Source organism: Heterodontus francisci, chromosome 49 (assembly GCF_036365525.1).
Source record: "Heterodontus francisci isolate sHetFra1 chromosome 49, sHetFra1.hap1, whole genome shotgun sequence".
Lineage (NCBI taxonomy): Eukaryota > Metazoa > Chordata > Chondrichthyes > Heterodontiformes > Heterodontidae > Heterodontus > Heterodontus francisci.
The window spans coordinates 3,742,725-3,763,345 of record NC_090419.1 but is presented as its reverse complement, the minus strand read 5'-3'; the positions used below and the strand labels follow the sequence as shown (position 1 = coordinate 3,763,345).

General features: G+C 44.3%; 2 protein-coding genes across 2 annotated transcripts; both read left to right on the top strand.

Moving 5' to 3' along the window:
* Positions 1-2,923: 2,923 nt before the first annotated feature.
* Positions 2,924-8,404, top strand: LOC137358342 (probable G-protein coupled receptor 139). Its single transcript, XM_068024285.1, has 3 exons — positions 2,924-3,152; positions 3,665-4,021; positions 7,506-8,404. The coding sequence occupies exons 1-3, from the start codon at positions 2,924-2,926 to the stop codon at positions 8,402-8,404; spliced, it is 1,485 nt and encodes a 494-aa protein (XP_067880386.1).
* Positions 8,405-18,748: 10,344 nt separating this feature from the next.
* Positions 18,749-19,642, top strand: LOC137358341 (probable G-protein coupled receptor 139). Its single transcript, XM_068024284.1, has one exon. It carries the CDS (start codon positions 18,749-18,751, stop codon positions 19,640-19,642), a length of 894 nt encoding a protein of 297 aa, XP_067880385.1.
* Positions 19,643-20,621: the final 979 nt, after the last annotated feature.

Sequence of the window (20,621 nt, the reverse complement as noted above, 5' to 3'; positions counted from 1 at the left end):
CCCCCCAGATGGGTCATAAAAATCTGTGTGTCAGGAGTGATGAATTTTTTTGTCTTGCTATTACAGAGGAAGAAACTTGGACTGTGTTTATTGAAACGACCTATTCTCGAACTGCTTAAGATTTGATGGATATATTGTTACATCTGATTCAGAGTCTCTACACGTGTAACCTGTACCACTGACTGTTCTGAGCTCAGTGCGGAGTGTCCCTGTGAGAAGAGTCACAGATAACTGAGGAGTATACATATCTGGTTTTCATAATGCGAAGATCAGACAGAGGGAAATAAATGATAGCATTAATAAATGGTGAACAATGAAATAAATAGCGCACTTCTCTCAGTTCTGGAACCATTCTGGTTAAAATAAGTGCATATTCTCCAGTACATCAATATCTTTTTTGCAACATGGAGACTAGAACTGTACATCGTATGCTAAGTGTTGTGTTACCAAGGTTCTGTATTAGTTTAATATCAGCTCTGCTTTTTCAATTCCATTTCTTTCGAAGAGAAATCCAGTTCTATAAACAGAAAGTCCTGGAAATACTCAATAAGTCTGGCAGCATCTGTGGAGTGAGAAAAAGAGTTAACTTTTTAGGTCTGTGACCTTTCATGTTTGCTCTTTTAAATTTTAATTTGAACTCTTTATCTCTGATTACCTGTTCCTCTCTACCCTATTCATGCAATTATGTTCGAAGGTGCATTTCAGAACCTGATTCTTCTGACCAAAAGTCCTCACATATCATTATATTGAAATTAATTTGCTGTCTAATTGTCCATTCTGAACGTTTATAAACAACATTTTTCAATTAATTCGCTACTTTGTTGCATTCTTCCACTTTATTAACTATATTCTCAGTGTGGATTTGTCAGCAAAGTTGCAAATTGTGCTTCATTCTTTATGTAACTGGTGAACGATACTGTTCCCAGCGTTGGTCAATGTGGAACACCACTTGCAGCCTTCCACCAGTATGACATAACACCTTTTACCTCATACACACTGTTTTATGTGTCTGCAGCTGGCTTGCTGTCCATTCTTCAGCTTCTCTCCTCCAGTCCACCAGTCCTCTGCTGCCTCCTGCAGCCAAGGACAATTGACATTTTCTATCTGGTGACTCAGCTGTTTCCACCATTCCTTCACTGAGCAACTGTCATGCATCCCATGTGGATTGGGTAAATATTTTACTTTATTGAGTGACAAAAGGCAAGGCAAGGGACGAGATTTCAGGGGCTTTGACAGAAATTTTCAGATCCTCTCTGTTCACTGGAGTGGTACAAGAGGTTTGATAAGGTTCCCCATGGTAGGCACATTCAGAAAGTAAGGAGGCATGGGATTCAGGGAAAGTTGGCTGTCTGGATACAAAATTGGCTGGCCCATAGAAGTCAGAGGGTGGTAGTAGATGGAAAGTATTCAGCATGGAGCTCGGTGACCAGTGGTGTTCCACAAGGATCTGTTCTGGGACCTCTGCTCTTTGTGATTTTTATAAATGACTTCGATGAGGAAGTGGAAGGCTGGGTTAGCAAGTTTGCCGATGACACGAAGATTGCTGGAGTTGTGGATAGTGTGGAAGGCTGTTGTAGGTTGCAACGGGACATTGACAGGATGCAGAGCTGGGCTGAGAAGTGGCAGATGGAGTTCAACCTGGAAAAGTGTGAAGTGATTCATTTTGGAAGGTCGAATTTGAATGCAGAATACTGGCTTAAAGACGGAATTCTTGGTAGTGTGGAGGAACAGAGGGATCTTGGGGTCCATGTCCATAGATCGCTCAAAGTTGCCACCCAAGTTAATAGGGCTGTAAAGAAGGCGTATGGTGTGTTGGCTTTCATTAACAGGGGGATTGAGTATAAGAGCCACGAGGTTATGCTGCAGCTCTATAAGGCCCTGGTTCGACCACACTTGGAATATTGTGTTCCGTTCTGGTCGCCTCATTGTAGGAAGGATGTGGAAGCTTTAGAGATGGTGCAGAGGAATTTACCAGGATGCTGCCTGGACTGGAGGGCATGTCTTATGAAGAAAGATTGAGGGAGCTAGGGCTTTTCTCATTGGAGCAAAGAAGGATGAGAGGTGACTTGATAGAGGGGTCCAAGATGATGAGAGGCATAGATAGAGTGGATAGCCAGAGACTTTTTCCCAGGTTGGAAAGGGTTATCACCAGGGGGCATAATTTTAAGGTGATTGGAGGAAGATTTCGGGGGGATGTCAGAGGTAGGTTCTTTACACAGAGAGTGTTGGGTGTGTGGAATGCGCTTCCAGCGGTGGTAGTAGAAGCAGATACATTAGGGGCATTTAAGCTACTCTTGGATAGGTATATGGATGATGGTAGAATGAAGGGTAGGTAGTTAGTTTGATCTTAGAATAGGTTAAAGGTTCGGTACAACATCGTGGGATAAATCAGGTAATTAAAGGCCGGTGAGTCTAACATCAGTGGTTGGGAAACTACTGAAAAAAGCTCTGAGGGACAGAATTAATCTCCACTTGGACAGGGAAGGATTAATCAGGGATAGTCAGCATGGATTTGTCAGGGGATATCTTGTCTAACTAACTTGATTGAATTTTTAGAGGACGTGACGAGATGTGTAGGTGAGGGCAAAGCAGTTGCTGCAGTCGAAATGGACTTCAGTAAGGCGTTTGATAAGGTCTCACATGGGAGATTGGTTAAGAAGATAAGAGCTCATGGTATCCAGAGCAACTTGGTAAATTCGATCTAAAATAGGTTTAGTGGCAGAAAGCAGAGGGTTATTGTCGAGGGTTGTCTTTACGAGTGGAAGACTGTGGCCAGTGGTGCACCATAGGGATCGGTGCTGGATCCCTTGCTGTTTGTAGTGTACATTAATGATTTATGCTTGAATACAGGTGGTATAATCAATATGTTCACAGATGACAAGAAAATTGGTGGTGCTGTAAATAGTGAGGAGGAAAGCGTTAGATGCAACACGATATAGATTGGCTGGTAAAATGGGTGGAGCAGTGGCAAATAGAATATAATCCTGAGAAGTGTGAGGTGATGCAGTGTGGGAGGACTACCATGTCAAGAGAATATGCAATGGGTAGTAGGACCCTAGGAAGTACAGAGGGTCAGTGGGACCTTGGTATTCTTGTCCTTAGATCAATGAAGGCAGCAGCACAGGTAGATAAGGTGATTAGGAAAGCATATGGTATACGTGCCTCTATTAGCCCAGGCATAGAATATATGAGCAGGGAGGTTATGAGGGAGCTGTATAAAACGCTAGTTAGGCCACAGCTGGGGTACTTTGTTCATTTCTTGGCCCCACACCATAGGAAAGATGTGATTGCACTGGAGAGGGTGCAGATGAGATTCTCCAGGATGTTGCCTGGGCTGGAGAATTTCAGCTATGTAGAGAGACTGAAAAGGCTCGGGTTGTTTTCCTTGAAGCACAGTAGGCTGAGGGGAGATATGATATAATTTAAGTAGCTATATGCTTGATGGCCAGCACTGACACGATGGGTTGACCGGCCTCTTTCTGTGCTGTATATCTCTACGACTCGATGAAAATGTGTTGCGTTGAAAGAGATTAACTGAACTTGTTTGTTCAGTGACTGTAATTAATATCTGTCTCCATTGTCACTAATTGTGTCACTGGGGGGATTCCATGTTCCATTAATAAAGGACTCTTTGCAATGTGTTATGCCATTGTGTCAACGTTAGCATCATCCCCGGTGATAACAGGGTTCAGTGGCTACAGAGAGAGGGAGAGGATAGGTCAGGATCTGAGAAGAATATATTGGATTATTGCGACAATGGGCCAGGATCTGGGAACAATGGACTGGAATGCGACAACAATGGACCCGAATCTGGGAGCAGAAGTCTGGAAAGTTACAACAGTTGATCAGAATCTGAGAATGGAAGATTGGAATGCGGCAGCAATGAGCAGAAGTATAACCAATTGGTTTTATTTTCTTTCTGCACATTATCATTGGCTAACATTAGAATTCCGGATCAAATATGCACTTGTGATTATTCAACACATTTACTATCCCATCCTTGCTGTGATTGGTGTCCCTGGTAAGTCTCTCAGTCCAGTTATTATATCTATAAACCATGATTCATTCTGTTACAAATCTTTGTTGTTTCAATATTGAGGAAATGGAAGCCATTTCTTTGATTCCTGGTACAAAGTCAACATGCTAACCAAAGACTCAATCCCCCTCACTTGACAATATCTGAGGCTGGAGCAGCTGTTTGCAACCTGGGCAATCATTTTGATCCTAAGCTGACTTGAAATCACATATTATCGCCGCTATCAATACTGACTCCTACCACCTGCAAAATATCGCAATCTACCTCAGCCCATCCGTTGTATAAACCCTTATCATTGCTTTTCTTAAATCCAGATTCGCCTATTCCAAAACTATACTGGTGAGATTCACAGGTACAACCTCTCTTACACGACAGGAGATTCAAATCACTAATACTAAATCACACCAAACAACATGCACCCATCCACATGTTCTCAGCGAAATGCATTGGTTCCTGGTCTAGCAGCACCTCAATTTTCCAATTCCCATCCTTGTGTTTGAACCCCTCCATGTCCTCGCCCCTCCTATTTCTCCTATACCTCTGTCCATTTCCCATATCCCTGTGAGTTGTTCCTTTTCAGTATTTATCGCAAATCTCTTTTGAAAGATTACTTCTTTTCATCTGTATCTCTCCATGGCCATGATTCTGGGCTTCACAGAAGAATGAAGCTATTTTGCTGTTGCTGCAAAGATTATAAAACACAATATGATGCAGGACAAGCTGCCAGCCACACCTGGCATATCCCGTGTGGTTATCCATGTTGGGCAGGGTGCTCTCACAACCTTGACGCACTTCTTTGAAATTTGGTCTGTCTCTGCATGTTCCAGGCATCCAGCTTATAAGAATTAGAATTAGAACATTACAGCACAGTACAGGCCCTTCAGCCCTCGATGTTGCGCCGACCTGTGAAACCATCTGTCCTACACTATTCCATTTTCATCCATATGTCTATCCAATGACCACTTAAATGCCCTTATAGGTGAGGAGCTATTGACTTCCCTCTGCTAATGCCAAGTTATTTAAGGTGCTGTAGATTTTTTTCTGGAAGTTGAGTTTGTGAGCTGCTGCATACATTTAGGGAGGGCTGAGGAAGTGTTGACCCAACTCTGGATGAAATATGGAGACTGCATTAACAGCGCATATTGATCTACAAGAAATGGAGCGGAAGCTGCAGAAAAGGAAAGTTCTGTGAAGAGGAAGGTGTTGGCGGAATCTGCGCTGGACAACCCGAGATTTTCAAGAGCACGTTTCCTACCAACACCTAACACAAGATTTGGACGCGTGGTAACTCCGATTCAACAAGGAGGTGGTCACAGAGACGTGCAGCCTCCATCAACATAGTCTGGAGTCTCACACCAAAGCCAAGACAGAGCTGTCAGTGGCCATTAAGACCATTCTCTGCATAGACATCTTTCCAGGTGGTGGGGGAGCAACATATCCAACACCTCCCAATGTGTGTACATGGATGCATTCGGGAGATGACAGAGGGCATCCAGGCCAGGTGAATAGAAAACATCGTTTTCTCCCTCACAGAGAATACAGGATCAGAAATCCCATGGTTTTGCCAAAGCAGTGGAGTTCCAGATGGTTCATGTGGCTCTGTGGAATCCAATGTCAAAGTGGAGAGGTAAAGGAAATGAACAACTCTTATCGATTAATGTGCACTTGATTAGTGACTGTGCAAACGTTGCTGAAAGTTGCTGAATGTTCACTATCCTGGCAGTAGCTACAGCAGCTTCAATCTGAGGCAGTCAGCCATTCTCACCATCTTTGCACCTCCAGAGCGAACCAGAATGTTGCTTATCGAGGGAGAATGCTATGCTGTCATTGAGTGAAAGTATCTTTTACTGCACAAAAGCAGACTTGTCCGCCCATCGACTCCATGCCAGCTCTCCACGGAGCTAATCAGTCTGTCCCCACTGCCCCATTCAATTCCTATAGCCCTGCAGGTCTATTTCCTTCAAGTGGCCAACAAATTTCCTTTTGAAGTCATTAATTGTTTTATTGTTTTGGCAGCAATACGTTACTAGACAAGCTTGAGTTCAATGGTAAATAAATTGTGGATGTTTTATCGTGAAGTAGCTCTAAGGACAACAACTCTAGCCTATCCAGTCTCTCTTCACAGCTGAAATGCTCCAGCCCAGGCAACATCCTGGTGAATCTCCTCTGCTCCCTCTCCAGTGCAGTCACATCCTTCCTATAGTGTGGTGCCCAGAACTGTACACAGTACTCCAGCTGTGGCTTATCTAGTGTTTTCGACAGCTCCATCATAACCTCCCTGCTCTTATATTCTATGCCTCAGCAATTATCCCATATGCCTTCCTAACCACCTTATCTACCTATGCTGCTGCCTTCAGTGATCTATGGACAAGTACACCAAGGTCCCCCTGACCATCTGTCCTCCCGAGGGTCCTACCACCCATTGCATATTCCATTGTCTATTTTGTTCCCCCAAGTTGCATCACCTCACACTTCTCAGGATTAAATTCCATTTTCCACTGCTCTGCCCATCTTACCAGCCCATTTATATCGTCCTGCAATCTAAGGCTTTCCTCCTCATTATTTATGACACCACCAATATTCGTGTCATCTTTGAAATTATTGATCATACCTCCTATATTCACATCTAAAACATTAATGTGCAGTACAAGGAGCAGGGGTCCCAGCATCGATCGTGTTTATGTTTAATTTAATACTGCTATTTTATTTCCCATTAATCCATTCCTGATTCCACATTCAATCCATATTTTAACTCTATTTCCTAAACAAATCAGGATTATTTCATTTAAACCCTATCTCCAACAGAAAGCTCTGTCACAGGAACTAAAGAAGGTCCACCACTGATAGTGATCACTGATGCTCAACTGTCATACCAAACTCCTTTCAACTGTTATTTTTACTCCCTAGTTTACATTTAATTTAGCGACAATTCGGATTAATTGTTTCGTTGATTTTTTTTTTTTAGTGGACTCATGTCCAATTATTGTTTTGGAATAAGTGAATTATATGCTGCCTGTCACTGTTGAAGGAATCTCTCAGTCAGTCCAACATTTAACTTTATGTACAAGATTGCTGCAGAAGCCACAAATCTGGAATAATAACAGAAAATGCTGAAACGACTCGACAGGGCTGGCAGCATCTGTGGAGAAAGAAACAGGAAAATGTGTTTTAGATCAGTGAAATTCGCTGGAACTGGACTGTTTTTAAACTCGGCATGGGAAAGGAGGGATTGCAGGATTTTGATCAATACTGAGTTCAGCAATTTCAGTTCAGCATAACCCCTTTCCAATTTAATCTCTTCCGCCTTCCAGCCAATAAGAACCATTCAGTTTTTTTTTACGTATACCCATTTAAATGCATCATTGGGCACAGGAACACATCTGTAACTCTGAATATGTATTCAGTCAAAAATGTTAACTTTGCTACCAGCCTGATGTATAATTTCTTGGTTTGTTTCACTTCCTCACAGTTAACTTGATGACGATTGTGATCCTGTCTCGGGGAAAGTGCGGGCTCTCCAAATGTGTCACTCGCTACTTAGTGGCCATGGCAGTGGTGGATCTACTTGTCATTATCCTCGACCTTATATTGAGGCACATTCCCATTGTTTATCCAAAACAGTTTCAATTCTTGTTGGCCGTACGCATGTGTAATATCCACGCTGTCCTGCTTCATGCAGCTACAGACTGTTCTGTTTGGTTTACGGTCACCTTCACCTTTGATCGATTTGTGGCCATTTGCTGCCAGAAGCTGAAAAGAAAATATTGCACCAAGAAAACGGCAGCTGTGGTTCTGGGAAGTGTGAATGTGCTGAGCTGCTTAAAGAACATTTTCTGGTATTTTATGTTGACAGGTTGGTACTCGAAGGCGAACAGACCCTGGTTTTGTTATGCAAATATGTATGTTTATTTCTCTCATGTCTGGGCAGCAATCGAGTTCCTCCATCACATTCTAACCCCTTGTGTCCCATTTGTGGTGATTCTGCTGCTCAATGCATTCACCATCCGACACATTTTTGTGAGCAGCAGAGGTCGCAGGAGACTCCGAGCCCACAGCAGAAGGGAGTGTCGCAGAGACCCAGAGCTGGAGAATCGAAGGAAATCCATAATTTTGCTGCTCGTTATCTCGGCCAATTTCATACTCTTATGGGCTGTGTTAATGGTGAATACGATGTGGCAAAGAATACAGGATTTGGAGCCGGTGGCTCCATCAGTACCCGTTTATCTGATACAGTTGGGTTTCATGCTGCAGCTCCTGAGTTGCTGCACAAACACAGCGATTTATGCACTGACCCAGACTCAGTTCAGAGAGCAGTTGAAGAATGTGCTGACATATCCCTTTACTCAAAATGTTCTATTAATTAAATAAATAAATGACTGGTTATTTCCAGCAGCTTGTCATTTTCTTTCACACTTCCACCATCCATTGCCAGAGTCTGCTGCCATGGTGCCAGATCGAGGGTGGAGGCTACCGCTGTAGTGCCAGAGCTAGGGGTGGGGCCCGTTACTTTGGTGACAGAGCAGGGCCATGTTCTTCCACCAAGGTGATGGAGCAGTTCCGGTTTGTGTCTCTATGGTGAGAGTGCTAGGAGTGCCCTGTTCACCTTGTTGAAGAAGCAGTTTGGCCTGTCCCCCATGGTGACATCTCAGGGTGGGCGGGGCCTGTTCCCCAGTGTGACGGATAATTGGGAGCTGTGGGAAGTCGCTATCGTGATGAGGGACTTGTAGCAGGGTCCATTCTCCATGGATACAGCCGGGGGAGGGCGGGGTTGGGGGTGGGGGGGGTGAGGCCTGCTCGGCATGATTATGATGGAGTGGCGGCAGAGCCTGTTCTTTTAGTGGGTGGGGTGTGGTGGTAGGGCTTCTTTCCCATGGTGGAGATTGAGTGGGGAGGGGACCTGTTACCCATGGTGGCCGGAGGAATGAAGCTTTGCAGAGTTCCCCGTGGTGACTGGGATTTACCGAGGCCTGTTGCCCTGCTTAATGAAGAGAGAGTCGGTGCCTGGTCCCCATGTTGACTGGAGATTCTGGGCGGTGCCTGTTTCACATCACAGCGGATGTGTGGGAGCAGGGTCTCTTCATCATTGTGACTGGGATTGGGCGGGGTCTGTTCCCCATGGTGACTGTGAAGTGGTAGCAGAGGCTGTTCCACATGGCAACGGCACAATGGACGGGGGCAGTGCCTGAGGTTCTCCAGCCTCGCCCACCATGCACAGCCAATGATGCAGTGGAAAGCATAAGGGAAAAGCACCACCAGCAGCCCCGTCCATTGGTGATCTCCATCTCGACCAGGATAGCAACATAAAGAACAACAAAACCAAGAAGGCCGAAGATGGTGTGAAGACTGAGCCTGAATTCTTTGTACTCCTTTATAACCATTTTTTCACATTGATTATAGTTTTTAATAGAATGTTATAATATTTATGATGATTGGTAACCATTCATCATCCTTTATAACACCTTATAATCCTTTGAAACTTCATCAACTTTATCATCCTTCATAATAATATAAACACCTTTATAACAAGATATGACACTTCGTAATCTTTCATGAACTTTTGTATTGTTTTTATAATCGACTGCAAACATTGTACTCTTTATCATCTTTTATAACACTTAATTAAATTCATAACACATTAAAACCCTACTCAATAGCTTATTTTATTCATCCGTGACCCGTGAGTGGCCTTCTTGGCCTGCTGAAGTGCTGGTGTTTAGGTACACGTGTTAGGAAGGGCGTTCCAGGAATGTCACCCAGCGGCAGTGAAGGAACAGCGATATCGTTCCAAGTCAGAATGGTGTGTGGCTTGAAGGGAAACATGTTCTGTCCTTGCCCTTTTAGGTGGAAGCTGTTGCCTAAGGAGCCTTGATGAGTTTCTGCAATGTTACTTGTCGATGGTACAGACTGTTGCCACTGTACATCAGTAGTGAACAGAGTGAATGTTGCAGGTGGTAAGTGGGCTTCCAGTCAAAAGGGCTGCTTTGTCCTGGGTGGTGCCGAGTTTCTTGTGTGTTGTTGGATCTGCTCTCATCCAGGCTCGTGCAGTGTATTCCATCACACTCCTGATTTGTGCCTTGTAGATGATGGACAGGCATTGAGGAATCATGAGTTGAGTTATTCACTGCAAGATTCCCCACCTCTGACCTGCTTTGGCATTTTTGTGGTTCGTCAGGTCAGTTTCTGATTAATGGTAAGACCAGGATGTTGATAGTGTGGAATTCAGTGATGGTAATGCCAGTGAACTTCAAGGGGTTAGATTCTCTCTTGTTTGAGATGGTCATTGCCTGGCAATTGTGTGGTTCGAATTCACTCAAGCCTGGATGTTGTCCAATTCTTGCTGCATCTGGACATGGGCTGCTTTAGTATCTAAGGAGTTGTGAATAGTGTGGAAAACTGAAATCATCAGTCAACATCACTAATTCTGATCTTACGATGGAGGGATGGTCATCCCCGGGGCGGTATTCAGTTGGGAGTCTGCTCCCGGGGGGTTATTTCGATGGGAGTCTGTTCCTGGGGATGTATTTCGATGGGAGTCTGTTCCTGCGGGATATTTAGAATGCCTCCTTTTTCCTTTTGACTAGGCTCACAATATCCCGTGTTATCCAAGGTTCCTGAAACTTGTCAAACTTATCCTTCTTCCTCACAGGAACGTGCTGGTCCTGGATTCTATATATCTGATGTTTGAAAGACTCCCACATGTCAGATGTTGATTTACCCTCAAACAGCCGCCCCCAATCTAAATTCCTCAGTTCCTGCCCAATATTATTATAATTAGCCTTCCCCCAATTTAGCACCTTCACCCAAGGACTACTCTTACCCTTATCCACAAGTACCTTAAAACTTATGGAATTATGGTCACTGTTCCCGAAATGCTCCCCTATTGAAAGTCGACCACCTGGCTGGGCTCATTCCCCAATACCAGGTCTAGTACGGCCCCATCCCTCGTTGGATTATCTACATATTGTTTCAAGAAGCCCTCCTGGATGCTCCATACAGATCCTGCCCCATCCAAGCCCCCAGCACTAAGTGAGTCCCAGTCAATATAGGGGAAGTTAAAATTACCCACCTTTACATCTTTCCAAATTCTGTTCACATATCTGTCGACCTCCCGGTGGCTGTTAGGAGGACTGTAGAAAACCCCCAACATCGTCACTGCACCCTTCCTATTCCTGAGCTCCACCCATATTGCCTTGCTGCACGACAGCTCCGAGGTGTCCACCCGCAGTACAGCTGTGATACTCTCCTTAACATGTAATGCAACTCCCCCACTCCTTTTACATCCCCCTGTATCCCGCCTGATGATTCTAAATCCTTGAATATTTAGCTGCCAATCCTGTCCTTCTCGCAACAGTGTCTCTGAAATAGAAACAACATCATAGTTCCAAGCACTGATCCCAGCTCTAAGTTCATCTGCCTTACCTGTTATGCTTCTCGCATTGAAACAAATTCACTTCAGGCCACCAGCCCGCAACATCCCCATGCCTGCTTTTCCTCTTCGTCTTACTGGCCTTATTTACCTGCTCTGGTTCACACCCTCCTGCCACACTAGTTTAAACCCTCCCGAGTGACGCTAGTGAACCTCGCAGCCAGGATATTTGCGCCCCTCCAGTTTAGATGCAAACCGTCCTTCTTGTACAGGTCCCATCTGTCCCTGACGCGATTCCAATGGTCCAGATATCTGAAATCCTCCCTTCTAGAATTTTATAAGTTGCTATGAGATCCCCTCTCACTCTTCTGAGCTCCAGCGAATATAATCCTAACCGACTCAATATCTCCTCAAACGTCACTCCCGCCATCCCAGGAATCAGTCTGTTAAAACTTTGCTGCACTCCCTCTATAGCAAGAACATCATTCCTCAGAGAAGGATACGCAAACTGCCCACAATATTCCAAATGCGGCCTCACCAAGGCGCTGTGTAGCTGCAGCAAGTGATCCCTGCTCCTGTACTTGAATCCTGTCGCTATGAAGGCCAACATACTATTTGCCTTTTTTACCACCTGTTGCACCTGCATGCTTACCTTCAGCGACTGTGTATGATAACTCGCAGATCTCGTTGCATATTCCCCCTCTCTCAGTTTATAGCCGTTCAGATAATAATCTGCCTTCCTGTTTTTGCTACCAAAGTGGATAACCTCACATTTATCCACATGATACTGCATCTACCACGCATTACACCACTCACTCAACTTGTCCAAATCACCCTGAAGCCTCTCTGCATCCTCCTCACAACTCACCCTCCCACTCAGTTTTGTGTCATCTGCAAATTTGGAGATATTACATTTAGTTCCTGCATCTAAATCATTTTTGTATATTGTGAATAGCTAGGGTCCCAGCACCGATCCCTGTGGTACCCCACCAGTCACTGCCTGCCATTCGGAAAAAGACCCATTTATCCTAGTTATGGGGTTTACCTAATACAGTTTTTTTTCTAAAAAGGGTTTAACATTGGTAAATCACTGCCTTCGGGCACCCCTTCCATTGCCAAAAGGTGATTGAAAGATTATCACAGTGTCACTGCAATGTCCACCATTCTTTCCCTCAGCAACCTTCATACATCCCAACCATATTGCATAAAAGTTCGACTTAATAAAATTAAAGAAAAGGTTTTGAATAAAAAGGGGTTAACTAAACCTGTTTGTTCAGTGACTGGAATTAATGTCAATCTCCGCGGGCAAGTCATTGTGTCACTGGAAGATTTCCCACTTCTATTAATAAGGGACTTATTTCAATGTGTCAGCGTGAACATCACCTCTAGCACTAACGGGGATTGCGGCTCCAGAGAGAGGGAGAGGATAGACTGGAATTTCAAAACAATGGATTGGAATGTTACAATGATGGATCAGAAGCTGAGAACCATAGATTGGAATGGAACAACAGTCGTCAGGAATATATTGGTTTGGTTTCACCTATTTACTGAAGATGATGATCGGCTATCATTAGATCGACGGATCTATTTCAGACTGAAAATGATTCAGTACATTTACTATCCCATCCTTGCTATCATCGGTGTCCCGAGTAAGTCTTTCAATTCAGATATTAATTCTATAAACAAGGTTTAACCATGTTACTGCTTTTGTCACTTATTCTCTCACTTTGTTGCAGTTGGTATTTTTGGTAAGACCTTGTCTGCAGCTATTAGAGCAATAAATCATTTCTAACTTTCTTACTGCAGAGGTAATTTGCTCTTTCATTTTTGCTGTTGCTGGGGTCCCTGGTAATTCGCTATATCCAGCTATTAAATCGATACATCTTATATCACTATACTAGTGCTCTTGTCATGTAAACATTGGAAAAAATGAAATTAACTTCAGTTCCCAAAACCAACGCTGCTCCGTGTCTACCGAATCTATTCCCCACTCAGGCTGTTGTCTGAGGCTGACCCTGACTGTTCACAAACTCACGGACTCTTTCACCCTGAGCTGAGTTCTGATTCAACATTCTCTCCCTCACCCATCATGCTGACGACCACCTCCATAATATTGCCCTCTGCCTCCGCCCATCTGCAATATAAACCCTCATTTGTGCCTCTGTCCAATCCATGCTCGGTTGCCCGAATGTTCCACCCTTCATTTGCAACATTTAATAGACCAAAACTCATCCAAAGCTGCTGCCCATATCCTAACTAGCGCCAAATCCCATTCAAAACACCATGCTCACTGAACTACATAGGTTTCCACTCTGGAAATCCCTTAATTCTAATATTTTCACCCGCTTCCATTGCCTCAACCCTTCAGTTACTCCCATTCCCATATTCCTGCAGCTTGTTTCCTTTCACTCGTTATCTAATTCATTTTGTAAAGAACATTTCGATTCATCTGTATCTCAGCCTGGCCGCAATTTGTGGCGATGGAGATCCACTGGTGTCAGTGCTATAAAGCTGGAAACACATCTAATGGTGCAGTGCATGCTGCTGTTCACTTCCAGCGTGCCCCAGGTGGTCCTCCATACTAGGAAAGGCGATTCAGCAGCTTTTGAGGTACATTTTGGATCAGCTGAGCATAGGCTCAACAACAATGTCCTGTGCCACATTGGAGTTAGACACCTCCATGCTCCTGTTTAGCTACAGCAGATGTTTTTTTTCTCACCTGAGTCCCATGTATTAAAATTCGCTTGTGATATCGTCCCCTGATGAAGTGGCCCACGAGCTATACATTCCTTCCGGCCTGTCTGCAGACCACTTGTGCTCTGTCCCACACCACGTGAAGATTCAAACTCTATACTAGCCTCTAAGGAACATGCAATTTGAGTTGATGGCTGAGAGCATCAGACAAATTGACGGGGCTTCATCATCAGTGTTGTGTTATTGCTCTCTCTCTCTCTCTCCCTCTGTCTCTCTCTGTCACTTAGTCTCTCTCAATCTATCTATCTCTCTGTCTTTCGGACACCTGGAGCTCATGCAGCTAGGAACATGACAGTTTTGGATTGTCAATGAAAATAATAAATTCAGAAGGGAAGGGCTGGTGTGAGGAACTGGGGATAGGAAGCAAAATATTCATGCTTCTACTGTCGGCAACTTGCACATCATTCAAGATATCAGAATGAAGGTGAGCTGGGGCTTTAGAAGTGCATAATGCAGGAACATGGCGTCATCCTGAATGCTCTCGGTGATGCTGAGTGTTCCGTGCTCTATTACAGCTGGCCTCAGAATGCAGAGAACCATCTCCTCCCTCAGGCTCGGGGATGAAGTTATGCTTGACCCACATTGGTTCATTATGGCTGCCTGCTATTATAGGCCACTTTGCCCTGCAGGAGAGAGGGAATAATATCAGTGTTTGTTTTGCACAGTTTTGGTGACCAACTGGAGGCATGCGGAACTAGTGAGAGGTAGGTGCCCGGCTGGCATAGTCAGAATGTGTGTGAAAGTGTAGTGCATCGAGCAGCACGAAATATTGGTGCTGTGGAGGTTAGCAGATGCCATGTTTTTTTAATTCATTCATGGGATTTGGGCGTCGCTGGCCATTTATTGCCCATCCCTAATTGCCCTTGAGAGGTGGTGATGAGCTGCCTGGTTGAGCTGCTGCTGTACATTTGGGGTAGGTACACCCCAGTGCTGTTAGGAAGGGAGTTCCAGGATTCTGACTCAGCGACAGTGAATGAACGGTGATATAGTTCTAAGTCAGGCTGGTGTGTCACTTGGAGGTGAATGTGCATGTGGTGATGTACCCATGCATTTGCTGCCCTTGTCCTTCCAGTTGGTTGAGGTCGCGGGTTTGGAAAGTGCTGACTAAGGAGCCTTGGTGCATTGCTGCAGTGCATCTTGTAGATGGTACACACAGCTGGCGCTGTGCGCCGGTGGTGGAGGGAGTGAATACATGTAGATGGGTGCCAATAAAGCGGTATGCTTTGTCCTGGAAGGTGTCGAGCTTTTTGAGTGTTGTTGGAGCTCCAACCATCCAGGCAAATGGAGAGTATTCCGTCACATTCCTGACTTGTGTACCATCCTTCATTCTGAGCAGAAACGTTTTACTACAACTCGCTTTTCTTCTGTTCTTGAGTCACATTTGTATCCAACATGATCGTGAGCCTCCTATTCCAACAACCTTAATTTTGTGAACCAGTCTTTCAGATGGCACCATCTCAAAAGCTTCCTCAAAATACATAGAAACAACATCAACCACATTCCCTTCATCAATCTTCTCTCATATTTCAACAGAAATTAATTTAGGTCAGTCAAGCATCATCTGTCTTTTACAAATCCTTGCTGACTATCATTTCCAAGTGTCTGTTGATTCTTCCCTTATAATTGTTTCCAATAACTTACTTACCACCAGCATAGAACATAGAACATAGAACATAGAACAGTACAGCACAGTACAGGCCCTTCGGCCCACGATGTTATCCCGAATCTTTAACCTACTCAAGATCTAAGTAACTAACGTTAAACCTAACTGACCTGTAGTTGCTGCGACTGTCGCGACACCTTTTCTGGAATAAGATAGTCACATTTTCCAATCTCCAATCATCAGGTACCTCCTCCACATCCAGGAAGATTGGATGGTAATGGCAAGCCTTTCTGCTCTCTGCATCCCCACTTCCTTTATTAACCTTGGATGCAAGCCATCCAGACAAGGTGACACATCTACCATATGCATAGACTGCTGTTTTCGTCCTCCCACCTCTTAATTTTGACCCAATCCAACGCCTCTACCCTCTCTACTTCGACAGATGTTTTGTCAGATGCCACTTCCTCAGTGAAAACTGATACAAAGTACTCATTATATAAATTAGCCTGTCGCTGCGCCTCCAGGCAGATATTAGTCTCCCTGTCCTTAAGCACTCCAATCCACCTCTTACTACCAACTCTCCATTTACACGCCGGTAGAAGATTGTTCTGATTTTCTATTCTCATATTCTCTGTTTGACAGTCTGACCTTCCTCGTCATCTTCCCTCTCAATAGATTGTATTTGGCCTGCTTCTCACTTGATGAGTTTAACTGACATATATCATACAACCACTCATTATTTCATCATAATCTCTATCACCCTTGTCATCTAAGGAGCCTTGTTGCTGGTCTCCTAACGTCTTGGCCTTATTTGAATGTGACTAGATTGTAGCTGAAGGCACTCTTCCTTGAAGACGACACTTTGTCTGCCTGTTAGTTTTTGGTTCCATTTGAGCTTGGCTGGATCCCTTTCATCTCACTGAACGTTGTCCTCTTCCATTCCAGACGTTCTACCTTAATTCGTTCACGGCGCTTCTGCATTAATGGTCAAAATCCTTGCATGTGATGATCACTCTCACCCAAGTTCTTCCCCAAAGACACTTGGTCCACTTGTCCCACTCATTATGCAGCACCAGATCTAACACTGCCTCCTTTCTAGTTGGGTGGAGAACATACTAATCGAGGGACTTCTCCTGAACGCATTTCAGGAATTCCTCCGCCTCCTTACCCTTCACTCTCGAATTATGCTAATAGATATTTGATTCCCCCATATCACCATCTATAATTTTTGCACATTTTGTGATTTTCCTGCAAATTTAATCCTATCTCAATCTCACTATTTGGACGCCTATAAAGTATCATTATTTGTGTGTTCATACACTTGTTGCTTCTTAATTCTAACCAAATAAAGCCTGTCCTTTCTCCCTCAAGTACAACCTCCTTTTCCAAAACTGCAATGTCTCCCCTAATCACTACTGCCATCCCCACCTCTCTTTCACTCCTTCCCTAACTTTTCTGAACACTTTATATCCTTGCATATTAAGCGCCTGCTCCTCACAATTTCTAAATTATGTTTCCATTTTTGCCACACCATCATTATCCCGAACTGCTTTTTGTGCTTGTAATTGACCAACCTTATATACCACACGTCTGGCGTTTACAAACTTACATTGTAATCCTGGATTCACATTCCTCATAGTCCTTCTTAGACCAATCCCATCGAAGACGGAAGCATTTCCTTCTATATTCCTGTTCAACAGTCTCACAATATGCACCCTATTCCTCCTTTCTACGTCTATGTGTCAGTGCCCATCCCCTGCCAATTTAGTCTAAACAGTCCCCAATCACATTAATGAATCTCCTCACGAGGATGTTGGTCCACTCCAGTTGAGGTGCAACCTGTCCCTTGTGATTAGGTGCCTCCTTTTTTTTTTAAAGAGATACAGCACTGAAGCAGGCCCTTCGGCCCACCGAGTCTGTGCCGACCATCAACAACCCATTTATACTAATCCTACACAAATTCCATATTCGTACCACATCCCCACCTGTCCCTATATTTCCCTACCACCTACCGATACTCGGGACAATTTATAATGGCCAATTTATCTATCAACCTGCAAATCATTGGCATGTGGGAGGAAACCGGAGCACCCGGAGGAAACCCACGCAGACACAGGGAGAACTTGCAAACTCCACACAAGCAGTACCCAGAATTGAACCCGGGTCGCTGGAGCTGTGAGGCTGCAGTGCTAACCACTGCACCACCCCTGCCTCATTACTGGTCCTAATTACCTCAGAGTTTGAAGCCTTCCCTCCTACATCATCGTCAAGCTACGCATTGATACACCTAAACTTCTACTTCTACTCTCACTAATATGTGGGACTGGGAGTAAGCCAGTGATGTTTGCCTTCGAGGTCCTCCTCTTTAACTTCCAAACTAGTTCCTGACCTAGGACTTCAATACCTACTCTCTCTGTGTCATTGGCACCAAAGTGTATCATTACATCTGCCTCATTCCCTTCCTCTTGCAGAAAGTACTGCATGCTTTCTGTGCATCCTTTATCCAGGCACCAGGCGTGCAAAATACTCTTTTGAAACCATGCTGACTGTCACGGGTCAGAGAATCTCTCTGTCAGTCTTTTTATACGAGAGCAAAGTGCTGTGTTATCTGCAAATCTGAAATAATACCAGAAAATGCAGGAAACAATCAGCAGGTCCAGCCGCATCTGTGGAGATACAAATAGGGTTAATGTTTCTGGTTGATGACCCTGCGTTAGAACTGGGAGTACATGGAGATGTCACAATTTGTAGGACACGCAGCCAAAGGTGGACGGGAGGATTATGATCAACAGTAAGTTCAACAATTTCAGGCTCATTCGTTTGCCATTTAACTTCTCCTGCCGTCCACCAGATCCCTGACCTTCCCCTGTGTTCTTACAGGTATAATCATTTCAATACATCAATGGGTAGAATAAAACATTTGCCTAAAGCTGGTTCCCAGCCTGACGTATAACTTCTCTTTTTATTTCCCATCCTCACAGCTAACTTGATGACGATTGTGATCCTGTATCGAGGAAAGTGTGGTCTTTCCAAATGTGTCACTCGCTACCTGGTGACCATGGCAGTGATGGATTTACTGGTTGTTTTCCTCGACCTGATATTAAGGCACATTCCAATTGTTTATCGGGAACATTTTCGTTTCATGAATTACATCCGTGTGTGTAATATCCACGCCGTCTTGCTTTATGCCATTACTGACTGTTCTGTCTGGGCCACTGTCACTTTCACCTTTGATCGTTTTGTAGCCATTTCTTGCCAGAAACTGAAGAGAAAATATTGTACTGAGAGAATAGCGGCTGTGGTTCTGGGAACAGTGATTGTACTGTGTTGTTTAAGCAACATTTTCTGGTATTTTGTGTTCAAAAATTACTATCCATTTATCAATTTCCCCTGGTTTTGTTTTATGCCAATTGTTGTTATGAGATCTTTCTTCTGGTTAATAGTGATATCCATTCATCATCTTCTAAACCCCGCTCTCCCATTTATTTTGATTCTGCTGCTCAATGTTTTCACTGTCAGGAACATTTTAGTGAGTAGCAGAGCTCGCAGGAGACTCCGGGGGAAAAGCATTGGGGACCGTCCCAAAGACCCAGAGATGGAGAGTCGAAGGAAATCCATTATTTTATTGTTTGTTATCTCGTGGAATTTCATATTGTTATGGGCAGTGTTTGCATTGCATTCAATATGGTACCAAATGTTTGTTTTTGGCTATGATGAAATATGGCCACCTGATACATTAAACCAACTAGGGTCCATGCTACAACAGCTGAGTTGCTGCACAAATACTTTTATTGATGCCGTGATGCAAACTAAGATCAGGGAGCAGATGAAGGATGTGGTCAAGTATCCCTTTAAACTAATTGTTAAAGTCATTAAAATGTGAGAAGAATTGAAAATCGTTCAACATCAGAACTCATTCCGACATTATATTCTGAGAAAGAGTCCTTTCCTGTGGGCCCATTGATTTACATTAATATTGATACACATACTAACACACCAGTCAAAGATCCAGAATACTCAATGCCCTGGGTCACTGACCCTGAACCTGAATACCCTGAGAATTTAGCCTCGAAACCAGAATGTCCTGTGGCATTAAACCTCAACGCTCACTTCCCTGATCAATGACCCTGCACCAACAAGGCTCTGGGTCAGTGACCTAGCACCTGTAACGTCTGAGTCAGTGACGCTGAATCTGTAAAGCCCTGGGTCAATGACCCTGCGCCAACAAGGCCCTGGGTCAATGACCCTGAACCTATAATGCCTGGAGCAGTGAGGCTGAACTTGTAATGCATGAGTCAGTGACTCTCCGCCAACAATGCCTCGGTCAGTGATCCTGAAACTAAGCCCTAGGTCAGTGACTCTGACGCGATAATGTCTAGCTCAGTGTCCTTGAACCCCCGATGGCCTGGGTCAATGATTCTGACGGTACAGTGGCCTGGGTCAGTGATTATGAAGGGACAGTGTCCTGGGTCAGTGACCCTGAGGCCACACTATCCCGTGTCAGTTACAATGAGCTTCAATGCTCTGGATCATTGACCCTGAACCACAATATGTGTAACACTCGATGCCCTTGGCTAGTGACCCTAAACATCTAAGCCCTGAGCCAATGACCCGGATTCCATAATGCCTGGCTCAGTGTTTTGCCTCTTCGATGTTATTACAGCTGTGTACTCAAAGCCGGTGGGTTGTTGATCACCTCAAAACTCCATGCACTCATCTTACGGATTTGGGAGGACAATAACTCCCTACAACTTCAGGAATGTGATACTGCAACTGTCTTCAAGAAGGGATAGAAATCATGCAGTGGAAAGTTTGCAGTATTTCCCTCTTGTGCACAGCAGGGGAAATCCTGACACTCATTC